The following is a 15,455-nucleotide window of genomic DNA, read 5'->3' as shown; positions in this document are numbered from 1 at the left end:
GCATGTGTGTGTATGTGTATATGTGTATATATGTATATTTATATGTGTATATTGTGTATGTATATGTGTGTATATGTATAGGCATATCTGTGTATCTATATGTGCATGTATATATGTGTGTGCACTCACATATATATCTATACATACACATGGTATCATGAAAAATATACAAAATATTATAAGTTCTTTAAATTTAGTAGAGTTCAATCATGCTATCCCTCTAGCCATCTTGGATTCTTCAGTGTGGCAGCCTGGAATAGTCTGAAACACATTAAATTTGTAGGCAGAAAACCTGCATTCAAGTCTCTCTTCTGATGTTTATTATCTATTGCCTTCAAGGAGTGATTTAACTGTATTGTGCCTTGGCTTCCTTATCTATATTATAAAAGGATTGAAGTAGTTAACTTCTGAGATCCTTTTCAGTTCAATGTTTACGATTCTGTTACCAGAGAACATGTCAATATCATTTAAGCTTTTAACCTGACCCTCCTTCATCCTAGAACCCCTATTTCTGAATCTTAGAAAAGAGGCAGGGGCAGCTAGGTGGTGCAGTGAATAGAGCTCTGTCCTTGGAGTCAGGAGGACCTGAGTTCAAATTCAGCCTCAGACACTTAACATTTACTAGTTGTGTGACCCTGGGCAAGTTACTTAACCCCAATTGCCTCACAAAAAAAAAAAAGAGGCAGTGATATTCAGCTTTATGACAGAAGCCAGATATAATTGGATTTCATTTAGAGTACTGATTCTAGAATAAACTAAGTGTGTAAACTATCTATCTATCCATCTATCTATCTAATCTATCTATCTATCTATCTCTCTCTCTATGTATACTAGTTAACCAATTCCTGGTATAATTTTCATATATATATAAACTATTTATATATATTAATATACATATATATAATATATAATATATTATTATATATTATATATATTAGTGTATTTATATATATTAGTATATATATTTATATATATACTAATTAACAAATTTCTGGTATAATTTTCATGATCTAGTATTTCAAGGATAAGAGAAATGTCTGCTGGCAAAAGTGATCTGGAAATCTCATACAGAGGAAAGAGTAAAGTTGAGAAAGCTTGAGAGAATGAGGAGATTCTGATAATCAGAGATTTTTGGGGAAAATTTTCCAGGCAGGAAGAAGAATATGAGCAAAGCTTAAAAAGACTAAAAAAGACAAGGCACATAAGACCAGTACTAGTTCAGGAAATTAATAATATATGCTATTTTTTTCTCTTTCATATCTTATATGAAAGCTATGACTTCTGCTATCAGGAGAGAAACATCTTTGAAAATAAAAATGTTAGCTGTGGAATGGTGTTACTGATGCTATTTATGAGATTTAAGGTAATTTTAAAAGTTTTATTGAATGACATTTCTTAGATCCATGTTTTCATCCAAATGTCAAAGAAACATAGTCATAAAACTTTAGTACATTCCCTGACACATAGTAAATATATAACCAAAATTTATTTTGGCCTTATGATAGAGAATATAAAATGTTAACATTTAGAAGTGACCCTGAAGAAAAGAATATTAAATGCTAGCTATAGAAGGGAAACCTAAACCAAAAATTATAAAAGCTAAGAGTGATATAGAAGACCATCTAATCAACAACCTATCTCTCCCTTTTTATTTTTCTGAGATGAAAACTGAGGCCTAGGGAAGGAAAGTTATTTGCTGATCATGAGTTCAATATTTCCACAGGCAGAAGAAACTGACAAAATGGAAAGAAGCAATGTTACATTTGTGGTGGAATTCATTCTCCTAGGATTTTCTGACCTTCCCAACCTCCAAAGGCTTCTATTTGGAATTTTCCTAGTCATCTATATGAGTATACTTATAGGAAATGGCCTCCTCATTGTCATAAGTAAGACTGATCCTGTTCTCCAAACCCCCATGTACTTTTTCCTTGGGAACTTTTCCTTCTTGGAAATCTGTTACACATCAGTCACTCTCCCTAGAATGCTCATAGACCTTTGGACTCAGAAGAGAAATATTTCATTCCTGTCTTGTGCTCTACAAACTTGCTTCCTTTATATTCTGGGAGCTGCAGAATGCTTGCTTCTGGCTGTGATGGCGTATGATCGTTATGTGGCCATTTGTAAGCCTCTTTACTATCCTCTCATCATGAATCACAGAGTGTGTGTCCAGTTGGTGATCGCCTCCTGGATCACTGGGATGCCAGTCCTGATAGGACTCACATATCAGATTTTCTCTCTGAACTTCTGTGGTTCTAACAAACTCAATCATATTTTCTGTGAAGCTCCCCCATTACTGGCGGTGGCCTGTGGGCACACGTATCAGAAAGAGCTCTCTGTCCATGTTGCTGCTCTGCTTTTTGTCATGATTCCCTTTCTGCTGATACTCATGTCCTATGTCAAAATCATCACCACCATCCTGAAGTTGCCATCAAACTCAGGGAAATCTAAAGCCTTCTCTACCTGTTCTTCACACCTCATGGTTGTAGGCTTATTCTATGGGTCTGGTAGCATTGTGTATTTGCGACCCAAATCCAGTCATTCAGCCAAATCAGACAAAGTCTTCTCCCTTTTCTATACTATTGTGACTCCAGTGTTTAACCCCATGATATACAGCCTGAGGAATAAGGATGTAATTCTTGCACTGAGAAAACTCCTCAAAAAATGATAGGAATTTATGAAGCAAATGGTCAAATCTTTATACATATACATATATGTATAATGTAAAAATGTATATGTATTTCCTCTCCATTTGTCCTAATGGTGCTAAAGAAATAGATTTCTGTTCTTTTGTAAGACATCTACAACATACTTAAAACAAAGTATGAGAGATTATATTTAAAGATACTCAAAACCTGCCTAAAATTTCCAATTTATTTTGCTAGACCTTGGCTGGGTTTATGAAACTGTCCCTTATCTCAAGAGGTGATTACTATCAACAGAAACGTTGAGTGTAATCTTACTATATTTTGTTCTATTGTTCTAACAGCATTCAAATTTATTTCTTTTCCTCCTAATTTACTGGTTTAAATATTGGCCACTTTATATATGTATGTGCGCATGTTCAATTTGATTCATATTTCTAAGTACTTACTATGTGCCAACAATTGTGCTAAAGTGCTGGTGATACAGACAAGAAAGAGGAAAACAGTCTCTGTCCTCAAGGAGTTTACAGTCTAATAGAGGAAGAAAACATATAAAAGGAAGCTGAAGTTGGGTTGATGGTGGGCACCAAGGACCACCCAGTGCTGGGAGCATGATATTCCGTGGGGTCCAAGACAAGCAGAGCTGCTCTTAGGGAAAGTGGAGAAAAGAAGGGAGAAAGAGAATCTCTGAATCTCTGAAATCCCTTAGCCTCATACAACATGTACCCCAAGGGTTAATATTTCTTCCACGAGCCAAATGATGACAGTCAAGCTAGCTGCCCTTCTCTGCCACCAAACTCTGCAATTATAGTATATTATATTATAATATGAAGCTCTTGCCTAAACCTAGAGTAAGCCATAGGCCCTCACTACAGGGACGCTCCTAAGAGGGAGACAGGGTCACAAGGCTGAGAAGGTGATGGGACGTGGATCCCAAAAGGAAAATATTGTGTCTCTGGAAGCAACCCAGTGTCTCAGTGGTCTCCTGTGAGAAATTATTTCTTTGTTGTGGTACTTACAGACCTGACCCTATAATTCCTCAGATAAAAGCTATCAGCACAGACACAGGGGTGCTTGTCCAAGGACTCTGTCTCTAGCACCTGGTATCTCATAATGAAAAAAATAATAATAATAACAAAAATCATGATAATGATAATGAAACATCCACAAACTACCACCACCACTACCACTACCACTAGTATTAACACTAAAATAATAATGATGATGATATTGTTATTATTATTATTATTGGCTAGGGACAGGCCTATGATTTCGTTGATAAGGGGAAATCTCAGATGAGAAAACTTCCTCTACTAAAGCAATATTCTAACTTTCTTATGGACCTCACTGAACAGTAGGCATGGACTGATTTGACTACACAATCTGGCTTTAACCACCCCATAGGAGTGTCAGACCTAACATCACAAATATGCCTCACTAGAACAGCAGGCATGTCTCTGTGATGGAATCATAGTCACTGCCTCAAGCTAGCCACTGTCCTCAAACTCAATTCTTTGATTTCTCACAGAATCAGCAAGAGTGTCCATGAACTCATATTTCTCACAAAAACAGCAAGAGTGTACATGCACTCAACCACAACCACAACCGTCTAATCTCGGACAGGACCACAATAGCCAGTCAATCAGAAAGCAGTACCACCAGGATGCGCAAGCAGGATGTGGACCCCAAAACAATAAAAGGGAATAGCGAAAGCTGTCCTTTAGGTGAAATTGAGACAGAGAGGCTTATTATAATATCATTATCATACATACATGTCCCCCAGAAAGGGTTTTTCTGTATGCATTTTGGAAAATTGCATACACAGTTCCATGAAGCCTGGGACTCCTCCCCTATTACCTAATTCTTTGATAAACCCCTCTTGCTTTTTTAATAGTCATATATTCTGTTATGTAATTGCATCTTTTGCCTATAAAATCTCCATCTTCCTCTGATAAGTTGCTTGTCCCTCTTGGAACCCAGCCCTCTTCATGAAAGGCATCACTCTCAGTAAATGCTTATACTTGGATTGCAGATGGTCTGAGTCTGTAAATTCTTTCAAAATGACCCCACAACACAGCATAAAACTGTGACAATTCTTTGTGATGCTGTCTGAGTGAACCCAAAATTCTCCTTGCTGTGTCAGCAACCACAAGGCCAGATGAAGTAGACCAGGATTATTCTCCTGTTTATGACTGATAAGGAACAGGTATCTTGAACTGGACATTATCTTGATTAATTGCATTTCTCTCATCTTGTTGTTTTATGGACACTATCCTGTTATGATACTTTTTTATTTATGACATCCCTTTATTTATGGCTGACAAAGACCAGATACCCTGGGGTTGCTCTCTTGTTCTATGGAATCTATAATTTTGACTGACAGGCATCCTGAGTCAGGGGAGGAGGAAACACTTCCTTTCTGTATGAGTATATAGTCTCCTTCAGCTTCTCTTTCTTTGATCTCATTTCCAAATGAACTCCCGTGCATGCACAGCATGCACATCTGCCCACTTCAAGAGAAATATATACGTGCATACAGCCTAACTTTGTCTTTTTTAGAATGAACTTTTTGAAACTGACCAAATGCAGCCTCAGACATTTACAACTGTGTGATCCTGGGTAAGTTGCTTAACCCTGTTTGCCTCAGTTTCCTCATCTATAAAATGAGCTAGAGGAGGAAATGATAAACTACTCTGGTATCTTTTTTCCAAGAGAACCCAAAATGGGGTCACAATGATTCAGACATGAGTGAAATGATCCAGCAACAACAAGAAAAACAGCAAAGAAGCTCTGGTGGATCAACACTCACCCAAACCTATGAAATGCTTAGTGACACTTAATAAGTTTAGATGGATGTGGTTATGGTTGAGTGCATGTACACACCTGCTGTTTCTGTGAGAAATGACTTCATGGACACGCTTGCTGTTTCTGTGAGAAATGTAAGAATTGAGTCTGGGGATAGTGGCTAGATTGAGGCAGTGGCTAGGATTCAACTCAGCTCTGGCCAGCAACCTAGAGAGGTTTGCTGCAAATATAATTAGTGGTTTGTTACATTTCAAAATTTCATTGACAGTAAATGCTACAAGCATGTGAGATAACCTTTAGCTATATAGAAAATCCAGTCATTCAATATTTATTAAGTACCTACTATGTGCCAGGGGCACCTAGGTGGCACAAAGGATAGAACACTGGACTTGGAATCAGGACGACTCATCTTCCTGGGTTCAAATCCAGTCTTAGTAGCTATGTAACCTTGGGCAAGACACTTAACTCTGTTTGCTTCAATTCTTCACATGTAAAATGAGCTGAAGGAGGAAACGGTAATCCATTATGGTATCTTTGTCAAGAAAACAGCAAAAATGAGGATTCATAAAGAGTTGCACATGACCGAAATGACTAAACAACATTTATTAGACACAATGCTAAGCACTGCGGATACCAAAAGAATCAAAAGGCAGTTCTTATCTTCAAGGAGCTTACAATATAATGGGAAAGACAACATGAAAACAAATACAAAGTAAGCTATATATAGGATAATATAATAGGATAAGTAAGAAATAATCAGCTGAGGAAAGGCACTGGAATTAAGAGGGATTAGGGAAAAGTTCTATTAAAAGAAGGGTACTTAGTTAGAACTTAAAGGAAGTTAGAAATCTAATTTGAAAAATGCAGGATTTGCAGTGACTTGGGTCAAATTCTATAAAAGAAGGAGCATTGGAAAAATCAATAGAAGAAAGGCCTCAAATTCACTAAGCTTGACATGTTCTGCCTTTAGCAGTGGCTATGTGACCCTGGAAAATTGACTTCAACTTTCAGTTTTATAGGGAACTATTAAATAATGAAATTTGGAGAGTAGGTACCATACAACTTTGGTAGAGGCCATTTCTGCCTATGGGACCACACTGCATCAATGAAATCATAGATCCAGGCCTTATCCAATAGATAGGCAAAGAGTTTAGAATATGATGTACAACAAAGTAAAGGAAATAGAAATGTACCCAGTAAGTTATCAAAATATTAATTCTGAGAATCATCAGTTGAGTAAATGCCTTTAATAAAGAATTGACCCACTGAACTGGATTATTGTTAAATTAAACATACCACTGGGAGCTCATCAGATAGTATTAGGAGAATAATCACCCTCAGTGTTACCCTTAGAGTTCAAAAAGCAATAGCAACCACTCCTCTGGGGATACAACCCACCACTATGAGTGGAGGAATGTGTGGCTGATCCACAGACACTTGTTACAGAAGTATGGAGTGGTTATGTTTCAAAATTTCAGTTCCAAAACAGGAAATAACAGAAGCAGCTAAGAGATATACTTTCCCCTCCACTCTGATAAAAAACTATTAATCAGCACAGGTTCAAGCACAGATCCCTAATGTATTTCCCTAGGGAATTTCTGCCACAACAGGGAAGAATTAATAGCTCCTCTTTGAGTAGAATCATCCAAGTAGTTCTGTACCAATCTTATTGTGTTATTGTATAATTCATATTTCCTGCAATGGAGTAATAGTATTGTATGTCTTATCAAAAGTTTTATAAAATCAAATTAACTTATATTAACAGTAATTCCTTCATCAACTAATTAAACATTCCTATCACATAAAGAACTTAGTTTAAGTTGGTATCATTCATGTAATCATTGCATCTCCTTTTAGATACCTACTAGCTATCACTTATGTGACTCATTCTAGACTTTTCACAGGAATAATAGTTAAGTTCACTTGCCTATAGATAGTAGAGTGTTTTCTTTATTTTAAAATTTTAATTTAATTTTTAAAGGGCCAGTATTTGATTGATCGATTGTTTTTTTTTTCTTTTTATGATACCTCCTCCACCTTCAATGATCTTTGAAATAGTTCTGGAGGAGAAAATGAAACTGGCGACTTTGCACAGCCCTCCGTCACTCAAACCCAATTCAATTCAAGTCATGTCATCATCTCCCTGATGTCATGGTTCTCTTCAAAAATGAAAGATAGGGGCAGCTAGGTGGTGCAGTGGTTAGAACACTAGACCTGGAGTCAGGAGGACCTGAGTTCAAATCTGACCTCAGACACAAGACACTTACTAGCTGTGTGACCCTGAACAAGTAACTTAACCCCATTGCCTAGCCCAAAAAAACGACAAACAAACCATGACCACACACAAATATCATTGTTAGGGAGCAGTCAACCATTCATATCTTCTATTTCTTTCATGACCTATCCTAGGCTAGGTTTCTTGAATTCACAAGGCCAGGCATATATATCCTCACCACCTCCTCATTTATGGCTTATTAAATCTCTCTTAATCATTTTTGTTCTATTATTTTCAATGTATATCTCATTCTTATTAGTAGAGAAAACAGAAACAAAATAAGAGTTGAGTATCTCTGCTTTATCATAAAGATTAATTATCAACTCATGTACCCAAAGCAAAAGTCATTTTACTGCTTTGGTCCTCCTTTACTCTTCCAATATATCTTATAATTTCTATTTTTTTTCTGTTGTTTCAACTTTAGTATTCCTGATACTTAAAAAAAAACAGAAATATGCTATAGCCTTATATTAATCTTCTGTGGTTGGTAAGAACCTGTATATCCTCATTTCTTTTGTCAGAAAAATACACTTTTACTCCTCATTGGAATTATTGTCATTGGATATTCAAAATGTTGATCTTAAACCATGCCCGTTCCTTCTAGGATGACTACCCAGGAATTATTTACTTTCACAAGATCTTACCATGCTTTCCCTTGAATCCATCCAAATCTGCTTTCTCCAAACCAAGAACGTATGTCAAATTATATTATAATTTCATCTGCTATTTCCATTGCACATTCTGCAATAGTTTGGTTACTTTTTCTCAAACTTCCCTTCATATCCACCCTACTTACACATTGAGATCAGATAAAGAAAAGGCAACATTGATATAAACACATATTAAAAATATCCTGAACTGGAATAAATCTGTCCTTTTCCAGGTATACTGTCAGTTTTTCATATTTGTAGGATTATCAGCACAAACAATATCATGGCTTAGAATATTATCGGAAGTACATAAACCTTTATAATAATGAATAGAAATGTTGCTTTTACTTAAAAAGAGATCATAATAAAAGCAACAAACAAATCAATGGTAAATACTGAGTCAATGACATAAAGTATTAAATGCAGTTTTATCTTGTTGAGATTGAAGAACAATAGATTCCATAAAAATGAATGAAATGCTTGCAAAAGCTTTGTGTGTTTTCCAGGTATAGCCAGGTACATATCTTTCTCCTCATTCCCATTCTGCCCCATGTACTTATTGTTAGAAGAGTTTACACCCATATTTCTCTTTTAAAATGTCTAGTTGTTCTGTCAATACAATATAAGGTGTCACACTCAAAGAAAGTGAGGTCTTGATATCATATTGTTGAGACATTGGATCTTGTCTAAACTAGTATCAGGAACCTCTCAGTCATCCATGGGGTTTCATTTGGCTTGTGTTCTCTGGATGAGTGCCCTTGCATTCTGCTTTCTTTTGATTAGGAAAATCAAATTCACCTTTTAAAAAGAGGAGCTTGTTTGAGGATCACTTTGGGAGATCCTCTTAGTTTCTGTACCAAATAAGATAAAAATACTACAACAACAACAACAGAAACAACACCCTCCTCAGTAGATGTCACAGTGGTTTCTGAATGAGTCTGGCCACCAATTAGGAAATGATTCATTTGTTAAAAAAAAGCATCATTTTAATTTGACAGTACAGATTAGCCAGAAAATGAGGTAGGAAGTCACATAAATCATACCCAGGAGCAAGCACTCACAGGCACCCAAAATATAAAGGAAACAAAGTTTTACAGCACAAACCAGCCATGGAATATGTCTCTTCTATGTACAAAGGTCTGATAGCTTTCTGGAAAGAGTGGCTGAAGTGTAGCAGATTTCTAGGAATGAAAAATTTCCAAGGAAAAAGTGTATGGGGGTTTGGAGAACTAGATCAACCTCGCTTATGACAATGATGAGTCCATTTCCTATTAGGAAATACATGAAGATGACTAAGAAAATCCCAAAGAGAAATCCTTGGAGGTTGGGAAGTCAGAAAATCCAAGAAGGATGAATTCCACCTCAAATGAAAGATTTTCTCCTGCCATTTTTACTGTACCTTCCTTCTACGGAATAATCCATAACCGTCAAATCACTTTCCCTTTCTGAGCTTCAGTTTCCTTCTTAGAAAAACAGAAGGTTAGATTGGATGGATGATATATAAGACCCATTTGGCTTTGATCATTCGTGTTTTAAATACACTTCCCTGATGTCACGGTTCTCTTCAAGAATGAAGGACAAACAACGACAACAACAGCTCTTCGAGTCAATCACACCAACCTTCATGCTGTTCCCTGGTTTCCTTCCAGTTCCATTTAAAACCCTATCTTCATTGGAGCCCTTTCCCAACCCCTTTAAAGTCTAGTGTCTTCCCTCTGTTAATTATTTCCTACTTTTCCTGTATGCTGTTTCTTCCATTAGATTGTGAGCTCCTTGAAGTTAGACTGGCTTTTGTCTTTGGATCCTCAGTGCTGGAATCAAGTTAAGTGAATAACTCTATTTTGTTAAAGCTGGAAGGGTGCTTCCTTTTGGGGTCCAAGTCCCATCACCCCATTCATTTGGGGAAAATTCAGGAACAAATAAGTCATAATGAAGATTACACAAAATATAATGGATGCTTTTGTTTATATAAAATAAAATTTTTCACAAGATATTTAATGTATTAAAAGTTAAAGGACATCAGGTAATTAGAGGGAAAATTTAAAACATGTATCTGATAAATGTGTTATTTCTAAGATATTAGGAACTGATTCAAACTTATATGACTGAGATAATTCTCAATAGTTAAATGGTCCAATTTCATGAACAGGCTAGTTTTAAAGGGGAGATATCAAAGCTATTGAAAATTATATGAAGAAAATAATCTAAATCACTAATAGAGAAATGCCCATTTAGACAACTTTATAATAATTCACTTTTGGTGAAGCTAGAGTTGATTCAAACATTAGGGAAAGTAATTTTAAACTATTCACAGAAAACTATCAAATTAGGAATATCCTTTGACAAGATGTATCACTACTAGGCTTGTACCCCAAAGAATTTTTTTTAAAAAAAGAGTAAATCATATATATTTGTATATAACAATATTTTCAATAGCATTTTTTGTAGTAATCCAAATTTGGAAACCAAGTTGGTGCACTCCTTTTAAGGAATGACCAAAAAATGTGGAATATGAATGTAATGGAATATTATTTGCCAAAAGAAATTATGAAATTTGCAATTTCAAGGAAAACTGGGAAGACTTTTATGAAATTATACAGATCAAAGTGAACATAGCAAAACAACATAATGATTGCATTATAGAGAATAAAAAAAAACTTTGAAGACCTTAGAACCCTAATCAATATTTTAATGATAAATTAAAAGTCAAAAGAACTGAAGATGAAACATACCAATCACTTCCTGTGAGAAATGTTAAAATTGAGATACAAAAAAGAAGTATAAATTTTTAGACATGGTTGATCTAGTACTTCTCTTGTTGAACTATGTAAATATTCACTAAAGGATTTGGCTTGGTCTATTTCAAATTGCTCAAAGTTAATGGGGAGAGAGAAATTGATTTTTAAAATATTTATTGCTTGAGAAAATAAAGAAATGTGAGATAAAATATTACCTAACCATAGCTATGAAAAGTGTATGATCTATGGCCATATAGCCATTTTTAGTTTAATTTAGAAAAAAAGTTTGAAGTTAGTCTAATTCAAACACACAAATTTCTGCCACACTGCTTTCCTATTTTATCAGTTTTTTTATATTAATCAAATAAAAAGATATTTCCTAAATAATTTATTTTTTGTTTATAGAATATAGAAGAACATGCAGAATCTGGTTTAATAACTAGATTATTGAATTTCCTTGTTTCTGATTGTCTCATTGTTTCCTTTTGATAGCTTTTACTTTTCTCTATATTTTAATAAATACCACATGGTTTTTATGATTATGGCTTTACAATATTTTGAGGTTTTATTTGGAAGTTTTATTCCTCTTCCATCCATAACTTTTTTTATTGTTATTTTCCTTCAAAATAAAGAGCTTTTGTTTCTTGAAACTAATTTTGTTGTTTCATCAAGGTCTGTAAAACATACTTTTGATAGTTTATTGATATAAAATTAAATAGTAAATTAACTTTTGTAGTAATGTCATTTTTATTCTATTGATACCACATAGCTATAAGCACTGAATATTCATCTTTCCACTTAAATTATACTTTACACTTATTGAATGTTATATTTTTCCATTGGTTCCTAATACCTTTTAACTGTTTTTTTTTTAATTTGGGGGGGGTTCCTTTTCCTCTTTAAATGCATTCTTTTCCTCTTCAATTATTTCTGCTATGTCTATCTTAAGACAACCCTATCCCTATATGTTCTCTCTACCTCACTTTCATCTCCCCTCCCTTTATCACCTCTTTCCTTTGATTCGGATTTTTACTTAGCATATTAGTTGGAATTTTTTTCCCTTTTACTTAGTGTATACACACACACACACACACACACACACACACACACAAGTATATCCCACTCTTTGTTTTACTCTATATTAAGTTGTTAAGTAAATTTCCTTATTCTTTCTATTCCTTGACTTTGGTTTATTTTAAAGTTTTTTTTTTTAATTTTCTTTGTCGTTCAGTGCTGAACAATAAACACCCTCTAAAATAGTCAATGAGAATGACCATGACCATCGGCTCTGTACTAGAAACAATCGAAATAGGCTTGCAGTACTCCTATACATGAGAAAATATGTGAAACAAATTGATTTGTTGATGAGAGCCCCATCATCAAATCATTTCCAACATGCTCTACCTAAGGACAGCCCATGTGGAAGGGTCTAGGGAGACAGCTTTCAGGAATTCAGGAAGACATGTGTAGTGGAAAACAAATAAACAAAGGAAAATGAAATGATTCCTTGACTTAGTTCGTGTGCATGCATTATGATTATTCACTTTCCATTAAACTCACAATGAAAAGGGAATATTTTGATTTGCTGTTTAAACAGAACTGAGAGAGGCAAAAGACTTTCAGAATACAATTCTGTGTGTGTGTGTGTGTGTGTGTAACTATTTCCATAATAACCTTATTTTAGCTAACAAACAGAAGATTGAATCGGTAATTTGGTAAATGTCAGAGGGCATGTGGAAAAATTGGGACACTAATTCACTTTTGGTAAAACTGTGAACTGACCCAACCATTTTAGAGAACAATCTGGAATTATGCTCAAGATTTATTAAACTGCCTATACAGTTTGACCCAGAAATACCACTACTAGGTCTTTTGTCCAAGATGACTGGGGAAAAAGGAAATATGTGTGTGTGTATGTATGTGTGTGTGTGTCTGTGTATGTGTATGTACACATACACAGATACACACACACATACATACACACATATATATATATATACACACCCACACATATATATACACATATATATGTTCTAAAAGTTTTATAGCACTTTTTTTTTGTTGTTGTGGCAAAGAACTGGAAGTTTCTGGGATGCCTATCAATTGAGGAATGGCTGAACAAGTTGTGGTGTATGATTATGATGAACTACTACTGTGCTATAAGAAATTATGAGCTCAATGATCTTGGAAAAACACAGATAGACTTGTGGGAAATTAGCAAAACCAAGACAACACTGTATACTGTAATAGCAATATTGTTTTTAGAACAACTTGAGAGAATAAGTCATTTGGACTAGTATAAATACTTAAATTAACTACAAAGGACATATGAAGGAAGATACTATCTGCATGCGGAGAAAGAATTAATAGATAGAAATATGTATAGAATTGTTTTACACACACACATACACACACACACTTGTGTCTAATGATAGTCATTTCTAGGATGGAGGGGAGGGAGGGAAAAAAAGACAAAAAATAAAGTTACAACATAACTTATTGTATAATTGAAAGGAATAACAAATTGTACGTAAAAGATTTGTAGTTTCATGAACAATCATCATTTTTAATTCTACTATATTATGGAAATACTTGTTTTATTTCGTTTAGATTGTCAAATTTATAGACATATATTTGGGCAAAATAAGTGCTAACAGTTGCTTTCATTTCATCTTCATCTGGTGTCAAATTGACCATTTTAATTTTTGATATGAGTAATATTTTATTAAAATTAACAAAACTTTATATATTGCATATAAAGTTGAAAGTCAAGATACAGGCTAGAAAAATTACCAAACAACAAAAAAATAACCTGACCATAGAAAGTTACTCTGAATTCACTGACCACTACCTGAAAGACACCATAAAATTAAGATTCCCAAATTCTTAAGAATACAAGTCATTCCTCAATTGATAAATGGTCAAAGGATGTTAATAGGCAGTTTTCAGATGAAGAAATCAAAGCTATCTATAGTCACATGAAAATACTCTATATTACTATTGATTAGAGAAATGCAAATTAAAATAACTCTGAAGTATCACCTCACACCTATCAGATTAGCTAATATGACAGAAAAGGAAAATGATGAGGGTTAGAGAGGATATGGAAAGTTGGGACACTAAAGTATTGTTGGTAGAGTTGTGAACTGATCCAACCACTCTGGAGAGCAATTTGGAACTATACCAAAAAGGCAATCAAACTGTGCACACTCTTTAATCCAGTCTGTATCCCAAAGAGATCGTAAAAAGTGGAAAAGGACCTACATGTACAAAAAATATTTATAGCAGAAGTTTTTATGGTGGCAACTAATTGGAATCTGAGGGAATGTCCATCAATTGGGAAACGACTGAACAAGTTTTAGTATATGAATATAATGGAACACTATTGTGCTATAAGAAATGATTAAAAAAATAAAAACCTCTAAAAACTTTGTGGAGGTAATTAGAATTTTCATATTAATCAATATGATATGTGTAATGAATATACTGCTAGATTAGATTTTTTGGAATTCTCTTTGGCTTGTAAATCAGAAGCTAACAATGCAGCTTGAAATGATCAATCAAACTTTGACAATGCTCACAATCACTGGCATCCTTGTGACTATATATCTGAAGTGAAGCAAATCAAAGATAATAGAACCTGTTCCTGTGGCAGAACTCCGGTCTTGTGACCTACCAAGTCATGACTCTAAATGACTTGAGCTATATTGCTCCCACAGGACTCCAGAACTGTTGCATTGTTGTCCATTTGTAGGTTTGTCTTGGGAAACCTCTCAAAGTCCTGAGAATGACTGTCTGTAATCCATCTTCCCCCTCCCTTCCCATTGTGCTATTGTGAGAGACAGACAGACAGACAGACAGACAGACAGACAGACAGATAGACAGATAGACAGATAGATAGATAGATAGATAGATAGATAGATAGATAGATAGATAGATAGATAGATAGATGCTAATGTGTTCCTCATAAGGAAGTCAATTAATTAAACAGCTACCTGATTCCTGGCACTTTATCACTGGCCTTCTGGTTCATCATTCTCAGGTTAGACACTGGCTCAGTAAAACTGTTAACAACTTACATGAACTGATGCTTACTGAAGTGAGCAGAACCAGGAGAACATTGTATACAGTAACAGCAGCATTGTGTGATCATCAACTATGATAGTTAATAGTATGATAGATAATACATTGATCCAAGACAATTCCAAAAGACTCAGATGGAAAATGCTGTCCACATTCAGAGAAAGAACTGCTGGAATATGATTGCAGATTGAAGGACACTATTTTCACTTTGTGTGTTTTTTGTATGTGTGTTTCCTTTTCTTCTGTTTCTTCTTTCACAATA

General features: G+C 34.8%; 1 protein-coding gene across 1 annotated transcript; it reads left to right on the top strand.

Annotated features, from left to right (window-relative positions):
• The first annotated feature begins 1,741 nt into the window (after window positions 1-1,741).
• LOC114039010 (olfactory receptor 10AG1-like) lies at window positions 1,742-2,665 on the top strand. The gene has a single exon (XM_027856619.1). It carries the CDS (start codon window positions 1,742-1,744, stop codon window positions 2,663-2,665), a length of 924 nt encoding a protein of 307 aa, XP_027712420.1.
• The last annotated feature ends 12,790 nt before the right edge of the window (window positions 2,666-15,455 follow it).

This window comes from Vombatus ursinus, unplaced genomic scaffold, assembly GCF_900497805.2.
Source record: "Vombatus ursinus unplaced genomic scaffold, bare-nosed wombat genome assembly UNPS02000496.1, whole genome shotgun sequence".
Taxonomy (NCBI): Eukaryota; Metazoa; Chordata; class Mammalia; order Diprotodontia; family Vombatidae; genus Vombatus; species Vombatus ursinus.
This window is presented reverse-complemented; position numbering and strand designations above follow the sequence as displayed.